Source organism: Mytilus edulis, chromosome 3 (assembly GCF_963676685.1).
Source record: "Mytilus edulis chromosome 3, xbMytEdul2.2, whole genome shotgun sequence".
NCBI classification, from domain to species: Eukaryota; Metazoa; Mollusca; class Bivalvia; order Mytilida; family Mytilidae; genus Mytilus; species Mytilus edulis.
In genome coordinates, this window is record NC_092346.1 from 48,958,975 (window position 1) to 48,978,468 (window position 19,494).

Below are 19,494 nucleotides of genomic sequence, written 5' to 3' on the forward strand. Positions count from 1 at the left end.
TACCAGTATCTCAAAAGTCCAAGACGGAAAATCCGTAAGTTGAATAAATGCACCATGGACAAATTCCAAGAAAGAGGGATTCTGATAGGCAATTGAAAAACTTAAGATATTAATGTTATGGTAAACTATCGAAATGTAAAGGGAATGAAAATGATAGTTGAAAATAAATCAGACTCGAACAAACCTGTTCAAATTTCATTTATTTCACATTCAGGTATATTAATTGATGTTTTTTCCATTTACAACCAAAACATTTCTAATTAATATATCCTCCAGAACGAAAGATTTACGAAACACCGGCTTCTTCAGCATCATCGTTTATACTTATACATCGAGAGGTCATCTCACTACCAGAAATCATGACAAACGAAACCATTTCAATTTGGAAATTATCAAATTCTCCCACCTTATTACCAATGTACCAATAAAATTGAGAACGGAAATGTGGAGTATATCAAAGAGACATCTTTCGAATATAATTCACAAACAGAAAACAAATATGAAGCTTAGAAAAACATGTTTAACCCCGCCGCATTTTTGCCCCTTCCAAGTCAGGAGCCTCTGGCCTTTGTTAGTCTTGTATTTTTTTTAATTTTAGTTTATTGTGTATAATTTGGAAATTAGTATGGCGTTATCACTGAACTAGTATATATTTGTTAAGGGGCCAGCTGAAGGACGCGTCCGGGTGCGGGAATTTCTCGCTACACTGAAGACCTGTTGGTGACCTTCTGCTGTTATTTTGTTTTTTCTATGGTCGGGTTGTTGTCTCTTTGACACATTCCTCATTTCCATTCTCAATTTTATCAACTGGTCAAAAAGCAGAAAACAGCCGAGGTGTTCCAATCGGTTCACCAATCGGTTTTAGTGGAACAGTTACAGGTCTACTCGATAAGCTATGTTAGCATTGTAACAATGTGTCATTTATGACGCTTCATACGATTCATTGCTATCATCTTCCTTATTGCAAGGTTTATTCAATGTCCTTGGCCATTTTCCAGACAAAAATATATAACACAGTCGCATGTGTTCTGTATTTACGTCTTATGATTATGACGTTATTTTGTACCTTTGTATGGGCGCCTTCGATATAGATTTTTGAGCATAAAAGTAACACAAGGCAAAGTATCGAGTTTTAGTCGTTTATTACAATACATTTGGTAGGTTACGGAAAAAGACCAGTTACTTGTCATAAACTAATCTGAGGTGTTTTAATTAGACCTTCTCCATGTTCTCGAAAAATCGAACTCTACAGTAGCATCGTACGTCCACGGGACATATTTATCAATACAATTATTATCAAACCATAAAAGGTAAACAAAGAACTAACGAAATAAAAGATAAAGCATGTCTGCACCAGATAAAATGAAACACACGAAGTATCATATAAAATGGTTGTTCCAAGACTATCGTTGATACGGACATATACATATCTGTATAAAGTGACTTATAGACCCAAAGGGTCGGGTGTTCTAATTATTGTTTTTATATCTCACTGTATTATATAATATTTTGTGAAAAAAACATGTCACTATAATAAATAATTTACTTACTAGTACTTACTTATACCTTGCATTTAACATGAACAGGGATCTTCACGATACGATATAATACACATCCCAGACAAAACAAACATATTTTAATTTGAAGGATTTACTTTTATCATGAGATTTAGTGTCTAAAATATATCTCTTTTTTGTTTGTTCTAGAATTCCAACTGAGATACAGGACAAAATTCCTATGCATTTCAGTACAATAAGAAGTGGTCGAGAGATATCAGGTGCCGTTTTCTTTTTATGCTGAAACGAATTGCAAATATATATTATTTCTGCTAAAAGAGGGACGAAAGATACCAAAGGGACAGTCAAACTCATAAATCTAAAACAAACTGACAACGCCATTGCTAAAAATGAAAAAGACAAACAGACAAAAATAGTACAGAAGACACAACATAGAAACTAAAGACTAAGCAACACGAACCCCACCAAAAATTGGGGTGATCTCAGCAGGTACTCCGGAATGGTTAGCAGATCCTGCTCCACATGTGGCACCCGTCGTGTTGCTTATGTGATTACAAATCCGGTAAATAGTCTAATTCGGTAGGTCACATTCATGAAAGGGAAGGGGATTGTAGTTACGACGTAAGGAACATATCCGATATCATTTGTGAAACGGTTATTCCATAACGGTCAACCAACTCGTGATGGCGTCCGTAAAATTTACGAAGGGATGATTTCAACTTCACCATTTGGAACTCTTGGTTTAATAGCTTCCTTGTGAGCAGTAACCCTCTATCAAGAAAATCATGATAAGAAATGCAAGCACGGGAATATCGTATCAATTGGGAGATATATACCGCGTATGCTAACATGACTACTGAACTGATTAGCATAATCAGTCCCGCAATACTGCCATCATGGGAAATGCTTTTCTGGTGTCTTTTCCTATTGCAGTTCCCAGCTGTCAGAGGAAGAACTAATATCGCTTTACACCAGTATTTTGCTTTAGGGAGATACCATTTGATTTTTATGGGGGGGAGGGGGGGGGGGGGGGCTAGGATGAAAAATTTTGTCCTGCATTTTTTTAGCTGTAATCTCTGTCCTGCCATTTTATTTCACTCTGTTCGGTCCTGCCTTTTTTTTTTTTTTAGTTTATCCTGACTTTATTTTACCTAAATTGTCGTCCTGACTATTATTTTTGCAAGTGTCTCATCCTCCCTTTTTTTCAAGGTTCATCCTAGCCCCCCCCCCCCCCCCTATAATAATCAAATGGTAGCTCCCTTATTCATTCTGATTGTAAAAAGTCACCACCTGGGAAAATAAATACAATATAGTAGAGCTTTATATATGGTATAGGACACCGCTTGTTGACATTTCGATGATTCAGACAATTTTTTTTTAATTGCGTCTTTTTGTTTTGTTGCTGTATGATTTAGAGAGTAACAAATAAAACTAAAAAAAACAAAGTTTTGTCTATGTCTATCTACATAAATGTTCAATCCATGTCCAATTTTACTTTTTATTTTGAAGTAAAAAAACACTGCCAATCTATATCAAACACAAATCGGTCGCGGGACAAGTAATGTATTTTTCATTGCCAGTCTGAATTGTTAACATTAGCTTTTTTAAAAAAATTGTTAAAACTTAAAGTTAAAGGGTGTATTTATCGACAAAACTGTAGACCAGTGTAAAATTCAAGTTGGAAACAAAATACGTTTCTAAAAAGGTTGTATTTAAATTGTAAACTGTAAACAATGAAACAAGTGTACACCAGGGTAAGGATTCGGACCCAGTACTGAAAATTGTTCAACCTTTATGGGTTAACTTTACAAATATAAATAAAATCGTATAATAAACAATCAAAATGAGGTTGTTTAATTTGATGTATGCCTTTTTGTGCTTCTCAGTTACATTTGTTTGTTTTTAAAGTGATTACGATGATAATTCTATGATGACTGCTGTACCTTTTTATCTATTTTGTCTGTTTGTTTTGTTCAATCATCGTTGTCAATATAATGGAATTTGATGCGAGTACAAATAAAAGTAAGAGGTTAAGCTAGCTATACAACCAGATTCAATCCACCATTTTCTACATAAGAAAATGCCTGTACCAAGTCAGAAATATGACAGTTATTATCCATTCGTTTGATATGTTTGAGCTTTTGGTTTTGTCATTTGAATAGGGACTTTCTTTTTTGAATTTTCAGTATTTTTGTTATTTTTTTTTAACAATTAAGGTTTATTACAAGTTTCTAATTTTAAAGTCAAGTGAAACGTTTAGTAAGCTGGATATGTTTTGAATACTTGAATGGCTTAGTTTTTCTCTAAAAGAAGTGAAGTGAACCTTTTTTATATGAAAGTCTATTTTATTATAAAAATTTTCATAAATGAACCGATATTGCATTATTGGCTTGCCAGACACTATTTCGCCCACTTTTCTCCGAAAGCAGTGACCCTATAATTTCAAGACATCTCGTTATAACCTATGCTAGGTAAATAGGTAAAAAAAAATCATCACACATGAGGGAAAACTCGCATAAGAAGCAGGTTAACAATTTTAGTCGTGTTAGATTTGTACCATGGGTAAGAAGTTTCCTTCATCGACAATGTCTGCTATGAGGGCTCAGTTGACCATGCATGACTTATTTGTAGATTTTGCTTCACACTTTTCACAGTAGCTAGTTCTTTTTCAAGGATAATAATCCTTCAAGGGTTCATGTTGCATACATGATTTATTATTGGCACATATAATTTTCTGAATATTTTAACTACTTTTGTAATCTACTATAGTTTTCATATTAAATTTAAAAAGTTATAAAAATCATCTCCCAAAAGTTATTACTCCCACCAGCAAATCAATGAACGATCATTCTGACTTTTAAATATAAGGCTGATTAGTAAATCATTATTTCAGATGAATTTCATAACTTAATTTTATTTGTAGAGGTTTTGGATCAAAAGAAACTTCACAAATTATTTTTTTTCTAAATGCTCGGTTTAGTTTTTATTGTGTCTTTTATTTGAATATCAGAGGTGAACAATCATCTTACAAAAGCAAATACTCCCATAGCAAACCAGTGTGATCTGACACAGTCATTTTGACCTAGAAAAAAAACTAAACAGTAAAGCATTTATTTTTCATTTTCACTTTTGCAGTTACAATCTTCATTTATTTGTTGAGGTTTTCGATCAAGTTAACCTTAGGCAAATTCCGTACTGTTCAGAAATCTACCAATCATTTATTTGTGTGGGTTTTTTACAAATCGACAAACATCTTGTTTGTTTGAAGTTTTCGCTTACACTGTGCAACAGGAGACAGTCTATTCCATATCATATTAGAACCTGCGTATAAGTTCAAAACTTGTATTTGTTAATTGCCAGTAATTACTGATTGCACAGCATACATAGCATCTGGAAGGATTAAATTTGCAGGTTAAATAACTTTCATGACAATAAATAGATATGGACATATTGTATTCCTTTATTTTACTGATGACGAAGAAAAATGTCTACAAAGACAATACATGAATGAGCACTACAAATTAAGATAAATAACAACTTCTTACACTAAAATGTAGTCGAACATATCTATGTTCATACACTCAATATAGTTTCTTCTCCAAAAAGGTATAGAAAGATATATATATATGATAAATGAAGATACAAATTAATTAACGAATAATGAAATAATAAAAAAACAGAAAACACAACAAATACATAACAGTTGTTAAAACGGAACTCTGAAGTCTCGTAGAGATTCAGAAAAGGAAATTTATGAACTGTTTGAGGAATTCAGTGGTAGATACTTCTTGCTTACATTTTATACATTTGCAGTCTTGTATCACTATGCATGTATATCTTTTCCCTCTGAGACAACAATTCAAGTTGTAAGTAATCTTAAACAGATGAATCGCGAAGCGACATTTTGTCTAACTAAGTAATATCGAGGTAGGGGAAATATATATATATGTATTCTCTTTTTTTTTCTTCATCTAAACACATTTTTAAACACAAAAACGGAACTAACCGCTTATCTTTCAAATAAGTATATTCATGCAAGACAGATTTAAAGAGAAGTTATATTTTGTTATTTTTAAATGGAATATTTCTTTCGTTTTTGTTTTTTTTAACTCAATTATCCCATTAGCAATTTAGGAAAATAATTTTAAAGCTAAACCATGAAGCTAAGGTGCAAAAAAAAAATGCTCGGTCATAGATTTTATTGAAATCATATCAAGTGAAAAGTGTACTGCAAAACATATCAATATAACCAAAAAAAAATAACAGCTGATATATAGAGTAAATTCAATTTGTTTATTTTAGGGAAGGGTATACAAATGTTCAATCAGGGATAGTAATAACCATTCCTTTGCACATAGGACAACTGTATTTACTTTCTTCTAACCATGACTTAATACAACTAATGTGAAACTCTGAAAGGCAAACGAAATATATCATATAAGTTAATCTAGATTGAAACCATTCCAGTAGACTAATCCTATATGATTTCTAATTCTTTTGTATAACATGTATTCCATTACCAGGATTGCATTCTTTTAAAAATGTACTTATTTAATATCTACAATATTTCAAACGCTCTCGAAATATACTTACCATAAAAAAAGAAGTTTTGTGTCAGTTTTGTGTTTTTAATCATACATATTGATGGTACAATGCGAACGTACTAAATAATAAAATCAAACGTTGATATCCATTGTCTGAATGTTCCTAAGGTTTTAACCAATTCCAAGCTCATCTAGCGTACACAATCATAGGCCTGATATCTTTGATGATATTTATTCATGTATTGTACCCCAATTTATTTTTACGTTTTTACCTTAATGTCTGTTTGTTTTGTTCACACATCGTATAGGATAGCGGTTCAGCTAGCTATAAACCCAATCTCCTACATGAGAACATGCCTGTACCAAGTCAGAAATATGACAGATGTTACCCATTCTTGTGATTTGTTTGCTTTTAATTTTGTCTTTAAATTTGATTACGGACTTTCCGTTTGTAATTTCAGTATTTTTGTTAGATTACTTTAATATTATTCGAGGATAATATGTAATTTCCGCTATTTTGCTGACGGGAGAGAGATTAAATATTACAATAAACATTGACTTCCAGAAGTCATTAGAATTTCTTTAAGGATTAAAATACCCGCACTTCTTTGATGAAAAAATTACTTAGGCATGGCAACATACAATGACGTCACCGGTTCTGTCCTATGTATAAACATATTGAGCAAGTATTGTAGTTTCAAATTTCTACTAATAATTATAATCTTAATAGAGATAGGTTTTCAAAAACATACCATGTTTACATGGTAAAATCCATAACTGTTCATTTTCAACAAACTCCTCTAGACATATGGGACACGTGTCGTATCGATGACCTACAAGACATGTCAAGAGATATATATTAAGATAGAAGACTATTGACCTGTCACTTTGTCTTCTTATTGTGATCGATTTTACATACCTCTATAGTAGGAAATTAAAGACTATTGAAAATTATGGTAGCAGAGTAAAATCTAATTGCATGTGCTAGTTGAAGTTAGGAAACAATATTTAATTTTATGAGAGTATCGATACTTACTGTGTATGCTTTGAGATTTTATATTTGCATGTATAACAGCATAAAGGATGAGCGATAATACACTTTTTAATAGTTGTCGCTCATGGATATTTATCCTAGAACTAGACGAGAATTAAATTTAAAAAAGTTAATTTTATTTGGAATAAACCCTTGGTACTGTCTGAACTTGAAATGCAATATTTTCTTAATTACTGCAATCCATTTACCTTTCTTAAACTTTGCAGCATGAATTTGAGGAGTACAACTTTTCAACGCCTGTATATAAGACAATTGAAATGGTAAAGACCACCTTCTTGTCATTGCCCTCTCAAGGTATCTGTTGACTGACGTTTTATTTCTATACTGCAACTATGTGAAAATATACAAAATATACAAATTTCGCAGTTTGTTAAGAAAATTACTTAAAAGAATTTACTTCTTGTGTATTGATGCTTTTGAATTGAAAACGTTAAATAATCAATACATTTCTGCAATAAAATTTACGCAAGACTAAACTCAACCTCTTCGTGGCTATCATTTCTCGATTTGGTCTAGATATGTGTCTACTGTTGTCAGACCAGATATTACCTTCTTTATGCTATGTGCATCATTTTCTATCTTCCAAATCTAAGTCATTCTGACTTTTTAAGTTATGCCTGTTATTGGTAGGTGCTTTTGTAGATATATATGTGTTTAATATTGAGCTAAGCATTTCAAAGATGGCATTTTGCATTTCGATTGAGATGATCATGTTTCACAGATTTATGGTCAATGGAATTGTAATTCAGTGGTTGTCGTTTGTTAATATGTTACATTTTTTTCGTTCAATATTTTGCACATAACTAAGGCCGTTCGTTTTCTCGTCTGAATTGTTTTACATTGTCATTTCGAGGCCTTTTATAGGAGACTATTTGGTATTGTTTTTGCTCATTGTTGAAGGCCGTACGGTGATCTACTGTTGTTATTTTCTGTGTCATTTTTGGTATCCTGTGATAGGTTGTTACATTGGCAATCATACCACATTTTCTTTTTTATATTTGTAACGACGGGAACATACGACGCGTACCTTAGAGGTTTCAATAACGTATACGCCATAATTTATTTTGTTCATATTTAAACATTATCTACAATATTTATTTTGAGTTTTTGCGCTCATAGTTATCAGTTGATGTTTACTATAATGACCAAAGCGAACATTTCAATACTGTTCTTTACTTTGCATATTTCTTTTTGGCAATTTCTATACAAAAATATTTGCTTGTAACTTGAATAATTGTTTTTTAGCTTTTAGAATTTCAGAAGTATTTTGAGGCAAAGTATGTACGGTTCGCAAGCTGGTTTTAGTTAATAAAACTGTTGTACTTACATGTTTTATACAACAGCAAAAACTCCAATTATTAGAGGACATAAACATAACATTGTTATACTAAACGCAGTTCTAATCAAGATCTTGGAGGTTGTTTTATATTGTATTGGTTCTTGAACATCAGCACATATGTTTATGGACCAATGGTTGTACTTGTTACTGTAATGTAAACTTGTTGTTTCAATAATATATTAGGTAATTCAATGATAGTAATCTATGTATAACTGGTAAATTATTAAACCAGGGATTTTGTTACCATAAATTACTTTAAATAAAGGCAACCGTAGTTTACAAATCATTGATATGTTTAAGTATTTGGCAAAACTTTTAGGAATATTTGGTCCTGAAGGCTCTTCAACTTCGTACCCTATTTGTCATTTTAAACATATTTTTTTTATTCGAGCGTCACTGATAGTCGTTTGCAGACAAAACGGGCGTCTGGCGTAAATACAAAATTTTAATCCTGGTATCTATGATGAGTTTATTTGCAACCACTCGGTTCGATGCCACTGCTGGTGGAGATTTATTTCCCCGAGGTTATCACCAGCCCAGCAGTCAGTACTTCTGTTTTGACTTGAATTATTATTGATATGTTCATAATTATAAATTAACTGTTGCATTTTTGTAAAACTAAGGCTTTTCTACCTCAGGAAAACATTACCTTAGCTGTATTAGGCAAAATTTTTAGGAACATTTGGTCCTCAACGGTCTTCACCTTCCTACTCTATTTTGCCTTTTAAACATGTTTTGATTCGAGCGTCACTAATGAGTCTTTTGTAGACGAAACGCGCGTCTGGCGTAAATATAAAAATCTAATCCTGGTATCTATGATGTGTTTATTAACAAGTATTTAAAATTCATAAATCGTTTGGAAGAAAACATATCAGGTTTACAAAAACTAAAACCAAGGGAAACACATCAACTAAAAGAGGAAAACAAACTAACAACAGTACCACTGAAGTGCAACGTTTACTAAATTATTTCATAGACACAAAAATGTTTGGCTATACTTGTATAATTCTTATTAAAAACTAGATATTGCATAGATGCTTATAATACGATACACATAAAGTCATTGGTACTTTTGATAAATATATCCTTAAAGGATATTTGAATACTATTATTGACCTATTCAAGTACATCCTCAGTATGCACATACTTTAAGTGATATAACATGATTTTTTTTTGCAATTATGTGAAAAAATAAACGGTATCACAACATAAACATACAATTCAGTGAAAGTCTACAAAACATTATATAATATAACAAATGCTGAGCAGCACGAACTCCGCCACCAAACGGCATAATCTAAGGTGCTGTGAGCAGATCATGGTCAATTTGTTACACCCGGTATGATGTATTCTTGTTAATACAAATTATATGATATGTTTGATTCAATAATTTTTATATTCAAGGAAAAGAGGGCGGGATTGTATTTACGACTATAGAAACATATATGTGCCACAAATATTCAATAACTGTCAAAAAAACTCATGATGGCGGATTGAAATGCTTGATTTCGTGATTGACAACATATTCGTTACGTTTGGAGGACGTGTTTCCGACAGACTGTCGTAATTCTAATGGGAACCAATTGTGCCCCTCTTCTTGTCGACTTGTTTCAATATTATTATGAGGCTGACTTCACACAGGAACTTTTAAAGAAGAAAGATAAGAAGTTATCAATATCCTTTAACTTTACGTTCCGCTATATAGATGATGTTCTCTCACTAAATAATACAAAACTTGGTGACTATGTTGAACGAATCTATCCAATCGAACTGGAGATAAATGTTTAAGTTGACCTAATTGTCGTGAAATTGAATTATTTGTTTATATTATCATTACATCTCGTTTAGTTAATTCAGAACTCAGTAACTGTGTAAAACATTATGTTTTCCTCTTTACTTTCATTATGTCTAGCCAAGTAGCCAAAAATTAATGCTACATCACATATTTTTTCTTTCTTCCTTCTTTATGCTGTTCTACATTTTAGTTTTATGAGTTGATTTATACAAGTGAAAATGAAATGTCAACATTAATGTAATGTGGGACGTATATATTTAAATGATTTCAAATACGAGATAAAAAAAACATTAAGAGTTAATTAAAAATAAACAGATTAAGTATGTCAATAATTTACAAGCAAAATATCAGAGGAAAGAAAGAATAAACAATAATTTTCATATAGATAGCAATGACCAATAAGGCATGAAATTTCCCAATACGTGGATCACAATTTTTTAAACGACTGGAAATGGTTATACGTACGCTGCTTCGTATTCGATGTCATAGTTGCTTAACAGTTTACCAGCACGATATCCTACCAATACTGATGAGATCATGACATCTTCCATCTTTGAATCTGCAATTGAAAAGGTTAGGCAGATTAAAGTAAAACGCAAACCCACTGGAAATATTTAAAAGTTTCTTAATTGAGAAAATCTCGTTCATTTGATTCCAGTATCAGTGACCAACTTTTGTTTCTACAGAGATGAAGTATGATCTATCATTTTGATTATAAACATTAATAATTGTTAATAAAATATAGTGTGTGTATTTGTAAAATATATATTGCGCCTTCACTTTTCGTAGTGAAAATGGGATTGACATTAATAAACTAAATTCAAATATATACACTATTATTTTTACTATGTATGATTATCATTTATATCACTATAATTGGCTCCACGAAGTATGATTTATCAACAATTTTACCTGCAGGTTCAACCATTCTCCTCAAATCCTCTCCAGTTTGAAAATCATTATGCACGATAACTGCATCAAATTTCATACGTTGTGCAGCAAGTACCTGAAACAAATGCGTTTTAAAAAATATGTTTCCATTGGACACCATTCCTCGCTTACACTATCACATTTGCATGTTCGATGAATACCTAGATTTGGGTCAAAATCTTAATTTGGTATATACTTTTAAAATATCACATTAGAATGAAGTAAGTATATACTAGGTGTTGTCATTTTAACGATATTTTGTCAATGCCATATGAGCAAGAGGTTTTGGACAGCCATTAAATCCACCATTTCTGTACCAAGTCAGGAATACGGCAGTTGTTATGAAATAGTCTGTTGTTATGCATGTTGGCGTTTGTTTTTGTTGTTTTCGATCGTTACCTGTATTTTTTTCTCTTAATCAATTTATGACGTTTAAAATCTGTATACTGTTGCCTTTATTTCTATCTAAACTGTAAGTTTAAGTAAGTTTAATTTGACCACAACGTTGACAGCCTTAAACTACCGTTTAAACCCGAAACAGGACGGGCAGACAAACAGAAAAACATAATGTCCCACAACACCATAGAGTGTTATTATTTATTTTCATACTACTAAATAAATGCAATATGTCTTTACGAATAGTACAGATTCAGATAATTACTACACATACTAAATGTCTTATTCACTCCATTGAATCTGTACCTTACCACATTGTTACTTCGCTAGAGAGTTGTTTCATTGGTACTCATACCACATCTTCTCATATCTACTAATTGCATACAAATTGAAACATAAGTTCCGCTTCTGACGATACATGTGCCGTTTTGACCTCCTTTAAAACATTGCTATAAATTGATTTGACTTTAGAAGTAGTTTTAGATTTTTTATGTGTTGTCTGTACTCTTTTTTTTGTTTTGTTTTTCTTTTGTTATGACATTTAAACTTCTATTTCTATTCTGTTTGTTTGTTAACACCAACTGTAGCTAATCTGTTAATTAGCTTATATTACTACAGACGAAAGACGATTGTTTTGTTTTTGTATTGAGTGTAATGCTGATTACCATGTAAAGAAATGTGCAATCACTATTAGTTTCCATCAAAGCAATTAAAGTCTCATTTTCCTTCTCTGTCGGACGATTTGGTACATAGTCATGGCATGTTTTGTTTGTCTTTAAATAAACAAGCATCCCCTAAAATGAAATAAAATATTGTGATGTTAAGTTTTTTTTAATAACGTTTAAGAAAATAACAAGTTATTTTTTTTTTGTTCCTTTATATGTTTTCATAATTAAGCAAATGAGTGCATAAAATTCATTTTAATCAAATTTGATCAATTATCATTTTAACTTGACATTTTAAATTTTCAGGTGATTAGTATGTCCGGTGATTGTTCAGAATCACTGTCTTGCTTATTATCTTTATCTTTCTTAAGAAATGCAAAAAATGATACAACTATTAGAACATATTTTATTTTATTTTATTTTGACTTCAACAAAGCATAATCGAGTACCTTGATTCCACTTTTTGGTATACTGGGTCCAAATACTGCCTTTTTGTCTTTAAATGAATAAACAACTAGTTCACCTTTTATCTGAAAAATTAGACATCATCTACACGCATTTGCATGGTCTGTTGAAAATTTGCTTTCTATATAATACTTTTACAACCTTGGCTTTTATATATTTTGCTTTGAGCGTTCGTGATGAAGGTAGTAAATCTAGAAAATCCGCCGGACGCTTAACATAGATAAAGTGCTATTTTTATTTTAAATGTGCCTTTGATTTACACATTTGGACAGCCCCCTTGAGAGCTACTTTTTTCCTTTTAGGTTTCGTTTAGTCTTCCTTGTCTGTTTAGTAAATATCTCCCAAAGAATAAAAGCTTTATTAACTATTTTTTTTCAAATCACGGGGTTGCTGTTCAGATATAAAAAAAAAAAAAAAGGATGGAATGAGATAGTAAATATAGATTTATATAAAATAAAATGACAGGATTTATCAACTAGAAATAAACATACAAAAAATCTTTATAGCATCCTTCATTTACCGTTTAAAGGCTGAAATGCTGATGTTTGCTAACAAATTACAAGATCAGTATGTTTCGTATCCCAGTGCTAAAATGTCACATGACTAAATCTAAATAATAGTCCAGTATCCCCCCGCGTTGAACATATTTTATCTGTTAATTGGCAATAACAAAAAGATGTATTTTTAATAAGTTATAACATGAAAGCATGAGAGACTTTACAGTGCCATTTAGCATATGATAAATATTTCTAAAAGATGTATCTCTTTTGAAAGTGGTTGACTGGCATTGGTGATTGAAATTGTCGGAGACGTTGCTGATATAAAATTTTGATAAAAAAAAATCTGGCAAACATTGTACATGTAAGAAGGTACAATGCGATATTCGATATGATTAATATTTCCAAGTGGCATTTCTATTTCGAGAAAAGTTGATATGCATTGAATTCTTAAAGCGGCCCGACAAATTGCTTAAATAAACCTTTGAAATAAATTCGATAACAATTAGGCGAGCATGGTACACGTTTACAATGCTATATTTCATATAGTTGATATATTCAAGGGGCATAACTTTTTAAAACAAAATAAAGATAGGCACAGATTTTTTAACTTTTCGAGGCATTGCTCATATATAAAGCTTAGATACAAATTTGATAAAAATCTGTAGATATTTAGAATTTACAAAAATAAAACAGGATAAATGATCTGAATATATACGCTTAGTTAAAAAATCTAATGCTACACTAGACAATGTAGACAGTTCTCAGCTGGAAGCACATGACTTGTTTATAATTATATATACAATCGTTTTAATATCTATAGTTTAATGAATATCTAAGCGTAAATTCGAACAGGATGTTGTATTTTTATTGACAAAAGTACATCTAGTTATAAAAAACCCATTTTAATGTTCAGTACCAAATTATGCAATATATTTTAAATAAATAATACTCACTACATCTACTTCGGCAATTACACTGATTATCAGTTCAATGAATATTATGGTATGACGTACTGTTACCATTTTTCAGGCGGGCATTGTTTGTTCTTAGTATACAGGTTTTTATGAATATAAAGCTCTGTAAACGGAAATTTAATTGATTATACAGAATACACAGTACAGTTAAAATGGAAATAACAAACTACAGAACTCCGAGGAAAATTCAAAACGGAAAGTACCTAATCAAATGGCAAAAAGTTCAATCTCATCAGAAGAAACGGACAACAACTGCCATATTCCTGACTTGGTATAGGTATTTTCTTATGTATAAAATGGAAGATTAAATCTGGTTTTATAGCTAGCTAAACATCCCACTTGTATGACAATTGTATAAACTTTCATTATATTGACAACGATGTGTGATCAAGCAAACAGACATATTAGGTTATCAAAAATACCTGTACAGCAGTCAACGTTGTGTTATAAATAGCAGCTTGTTTAACATGAGCTAGTAAATGTAGGTGATTTAGGGTTTAGTTTATATGTTATCTCTCATTTCGTCTCTTCTTTGCCTTCAGGTTTCATCTTAGTATCTTCATAGTTTTTTTGTAATTTTAAAGTGTGTAACAGGACGTTAGTATGATAGTTGAAAGGGAAATAAATTTAGTTTCAAGAGTACAGGACGAATGAAACTGGTCAACTGAAAAACGTTTTAAAAATCTCTGGGTTTCGTAACACTTTACGGTTTTTATCATATTGAAATGTACTAAGAACGAAGAGTAATGAGAAAAGATGGTATTCAACAAGGTTTGATTAAACTCAATAAATGTTATCTTAGAAGGTTTACTGGTTTACCGAGGGTTTTTTTTTGTGTCAAATAAGGCATCATATTCTAAATTGTGGTTTCGATATTTGATTTAGTTGCTGATAGAAAAAAATTATCGTCTGCAGTATTAACATTTTTCTATTTAGAGGTAGGGTATAATAATGTTCACATTAAAATGCCATATTTGATTGGCTTATATGTATTGTAGTTACAACGTTATTCCATGACGGTCAACCAACTCGTGATGGCGTCCGTAAAATTTACGAAGGGGTGATTTCAACTTCACCACTTGAACTCTTGGTTTAAGGTTTTGATTCCTTCTGTAGCCATTTTTGTACGAACTTTTCAAACTTCAATTGTATCAAAACTACAGATATAATGAATAATAGAGATATGCCATTTTGTAGATATACCAAGGGGAAACTTGATGCAAAACATTATTATTTTCTGTTTCATTACTTGATTTGGTCCATATTTGTATTTGTTTTCACCAATAACTACATTAATAAACTTGTTCTTAGAAAAGCAATGCTAGCACTGCATGCAATAATCCTATATCTATCAGTCATCAAATTGCCAAATATGAGAGTACAAGGATAAAAGCTGTGGATTTTCTATGAAATTTCCATATGCTTAGCATTGAATCAACACAAGGGTACATAATAATCTTGAATAGCTTACATCAAAGTAATTTTAAAATTAAAATGCTTATTAATAAGTTCTAAGATTTGGCTTAGATTTTATTATTTGAAAGTCAAAATAAAAAAAACACATCTTGCCTAACTTTTGTTGTTTTTATCTAATACCCGTGACGTTGTTATGTACGTGACGGCAAGAAAATACTTTTAGAATAAAATGTATCTGTCAAAGATAATAATGATAGGATATTCAGTATTATAAATTGAATGAATAAATGAATTGGTACCCCTAGAAAAAAACATTGTCAACATTGGATTCACTGCGGTAGACGATGTTTTCTCCCGGTAACAATCTGCTCTATCACCCTCTCAGCTATGTGTTATTTATATAGTGCGTGCAAATTTTTACTCCTGGTTTTTATGAGTTTAATTATAACCATTGGGTCAATTCTAATGGAAAGAACATCATCAATATATCAGAAAGTGAAATTTAATAATCTGGCTTTTTTTATCTTCTTGTTTTTGACAAGTGTCTGATGGAACTCCAATTCATATGAAAATACAGTTCGTTCCCATATGAATATCGACTATGTGTTGCAAAAGTCTACCTCCAAATTCACCAAATATGTTGTCGATAAGAAACTCCAGCATGCTGATCACTTGTTTCTCTGTGTGTAGAATTTACAAATTGTGGCTGAAGAGAACAATAAATTGATTGAAATTGTGGATAGTTTCGAAATGAATATAGTGTCGTTGATAAAAATAAATAACTTAATTTTTATCAATCTTATTTTTTGCTAAATGGAAATAATTATTAAGTGTTCCTGCTGCTGACTGGTAATAGCCACCATGTTGATTTAAATCTGAGAAAATTTAGTTTACTGCTTCGTACAAACGAGCTGTATGGTTTATAAATGTTAAATCAATAGACACTTTAAATAATTACTGAATTTGAAATATACGAACCATTTCATGAAAAACATGTTTAAAACAAAAATTACACGCGCACAAATATTTTTTTCTATAAAAAGTGTAATAACATGCTATAAGTTTGAACGGTTTTTAACATTTGTGGGAATTATAAAATTTACGATATATCCGGATGTCAACTGAATAAAGGATGAACGAGAAATAAAAATATTGCACAAAAAGTTATTGATCAATCCGATCATATAGATGGCAGAACAAAAATAATTATCTTAAACTTAAAGGTATAATGTTATGCAAGTAACGTACGGCTAGCAGGATCAGACTTTGAATTCAGTCAAATTTGATAATTGCAAAATCCGTTCATGATTTTTCGTTTGTTGACTGAGTAAAGCAACAGTAGTAAACTGCTGTTCAATAGATATAATTCGATTAAGCGAAAAAAAATCCGGGTCACAAACCAAAATCGAGGGAAACACATCAACTATAAGAGGAAAACAACCAACAGAACAACAGAAACTCTGAACTGCTACAAAAACAAACGCCAACATATATTGAAACTGGATACTTGATAACAAATGCCATAATCCTGTCTTCGCACAGAATATTTTAAGAAAAAATTAAATCAACGGCAACTTACCTGGTGTAGTATTTCTTCTAGACAAACACACAGTACTTATGAATACACATCCTTTATGTTTTCTTTACATGTATCATATGCTCTATTGCTTTTATGCGTAAGTGTTTGTCGTTACTTCCTGATCATCACCCTATATTTCAGGACCTTTTTTTAATTATATTAAATTGTACTTTATATGAAATAAGTTGTTGAATTGCTATATAATATATTTTACACGGTCCATTTATCTTTATATTAAAATTATGAAATCTATTTTACATTTACCAAAAATGATGTAAGACGCTAAAATCATGAAAATATTGTTTTCATCTATACTATTAAACGAGAAGACCTCATTTTTGGTGTCGCTTCTCTCCTTTTTACAATAAATTAATCAACACGCCTCTGTGTCCTATAGGTACAGTGCATAGTCGCATTTGTCATCCACTCATATGATTATTCAGATTGAGTTATTTTGGCAGAAAAACGAGAAAAAAGGCATCCGGATATTGTCCCGTCATTGGACAAAATTTCAAGTCAGATTAGACTTCCGGTTTGCGTTTTTCTGTATACTTTGAACATACATATACAAAGAATAAAGTGTATTTTCAGAATTCTATCTGCTATCATTTTCAAGTTTACTATCCACGGCGGTCACAGAGTTTATGAAATAGAGAGGGTCTGTATACTATATCAATGACCACCAGGGATCGATTAGTAAACTTAGAATTGAAAGTAAATACACTATATTTATATAGTAATGAATGTTCATAATATACAGATAAGCGCTAAAAATATTCATGTGAACTTTTGATACCTTTTCTGAAATTCTCCAGTCATTAAATCTTTTACAAAATTCATTGATTACAAAAAAAAAGAAGATGTGGTATGATTGCCATGTTGAGACAACTCTCCACAAGAGACCAATATGACACAGAAATTAACAACTACAGGTCACCGTACGACCTTCAACAACGAGCAAAGCCCATACCGGATACTCAGCTTCAAAAGGCCCCGAACTGACAATGTAAAACAATTCAAACCAAAAAACTAGCGGCCTTATTTATGTACAAAAAGTGAACGAAAAACAAATGATGTAACACATAAACAAACGACAACCACTGAATTACAAGCTCCTTACTTAAATGTTCATAACATACTAAATGAAAACTATGTTCATATTGAAATTGATAGAAAACCAAAAATTGGGAATTTTGGAAATAAAGGAGGAGGGATAAAAAAAAAAAAAAAGCATTTTCCTGTCCCAAATAACCTATATATGACTTATGATACTTTTGCTGAAATTCTCCAGTCATTCGATATTTTACAAAATTCTTTCAACAACACTTTACATACTTTAAACTACGCTCTGAATGCCCGCGATTTCGCGGGTGTGTTCTAGTTTTAATTAAAACTACAAATAACAATATATTTACCGTAACGATTAAGTTTTGCTTTTAAAGACATCTTGACAGTTGATTATTATATCCTATATTTCTCATATTCTTATCTTTTTTAGTTGTTTGTGTATTTTTACTGAAAATTATTATTCTCGCATGTTTTATAATCCTTATTGTATAATTACATTTTGTGTATATTGCCGACAAGGGCTCATGGTTGGTTAATAAAATTGTCTTACGACTATGGTGATGTCTGGATAATCTGTAATAGGACTGACGATATATAATACTTATGAATCAATAGTTACAAAAGATACCAGGATTATAATTTAGTACGCCAGACGCGCGTTTCGTCTTCATAAGACTCATCAGTGACGCTCATATCAAAATATTTATAAAGCCAAACAAGTACAAAGTTGAAGAGCATTGAGAATCCAAAATTCCAAAAAGTTGTGCCAAATACGGCTAAGGTAATCTATGCCTGGAATAAGAAAATCCTTAGTTTTTCGAAAAAATCAAAGTGTTGTAACAGGAAATTTATTAAAATGACCACATTATTGATATTCATGTCAACACCGAAGTGTTGACTACTGGGCTGGTGATACCCTCGGGACGAAACGTCCACCAGCAGTGACATCGACCCAGTGGTGTAAATAGTTATCAAAGGTACCAGGATTATAATTTAGTACGCAGGACGCGCGTTTCGTCTTCATACGACTCATCATTGACGCTCATATCAAAATATTTATAAAGCCAAACAAGTACAAAATTGAAGAGCATTGAGGATCCAAAATTCCAAAAAGTTGTGCCAAATACGGCTAAGGTAATCTATGCCTGGGATACGATGATCAAAAATGATCAAAGATGATCTGATCATTTACAGCAACATTAGCTTTCCATTTGTATGAAAGTAATTTACTTTTTAAATTAACTGTACATTT

General features: G+C 31.4%; 2 protein-coding genes across 4 annotated transcripts in view; one reads left to right on the forward strand and one right to left on the reverse strand.

Annotated features, from left to right (window-relative positions):
- The window catches only part of LOC139515293 (uncharacterized), a 101,163-nt gene that overhangs the window by 30,771 nt on the left and 50,898 nt on the right, over positions 1-19,494 (forward strand). The window lies entirely within an intron of this gene.
- On the reverse strand, positions 7,306-17,308 carry LOC139514322 (E3 ubiquitin-protein ligase RNF13-like). Of its 3 annotated transcripts, none has more exons than XM_071303418.1 (8): positions 17,175-17,308; positions 14,159-14,282; positions 12,690-12,770; positions 12,241-12,369; positions 11,162-11,255; positions 10,715-10,808; positions 8,443-8,601; positions 7,306-7,439 (listed from the first exon to the last, which is right to left on the reverse strand). In XM_071303418.1, exons 2-7 carry the CDS (start codon positions 14,225-14,227, stop codon positions 8,448-8,450), a joined length of 621 nt encoding a protein of 206 aa, XP_071159519.1. In that variant the 5' UTR covers positions 14,228-14,282; positions 17,175-17,308; the 3' UTR covers positions 7,306-7,439; positions 8,443-8,447. The 3 variants fall into 3 exon arrangements, with proteins under 3 accessions (XP_071159519.1, XP_071159517.1, XP_071159520.1); XM_071303416.1 differs by having other exon boundaries at positions 7,309-7,445; XM_071303419.1 differs by lacking the exon at positions 12,241-12,369 and having other exon boundaries at positions 7,309-7,445.

What these genes read in the sequence shown, in the direction of transcription:
- LOC139514322 (XM_071303418.1), bottom strand. Translation starts at nt 14,227, where the DNA reads ATGGTAACAGTACGTCATACCATAATATTCATTGAACTGATAATCAGT. An exon ending in TAATTGCCGAAGTAGATGTA is followed by an intron (nt 12,771 to 14,158) that starts GTGAGTATTATT and finishes CTAATTTTTCAG; the next exon opens with ATAAAAGGTGAACTAGTTGT. An exon ending in GAGAATGGTTGAACCTGCAG is followed by an intron (nt 10,809 to 11,161) that starts GTAAAATTGTTG and finishes TTTCAATTGCAG; the next exon opens with ATTCAAAGATGGAAGATGTC.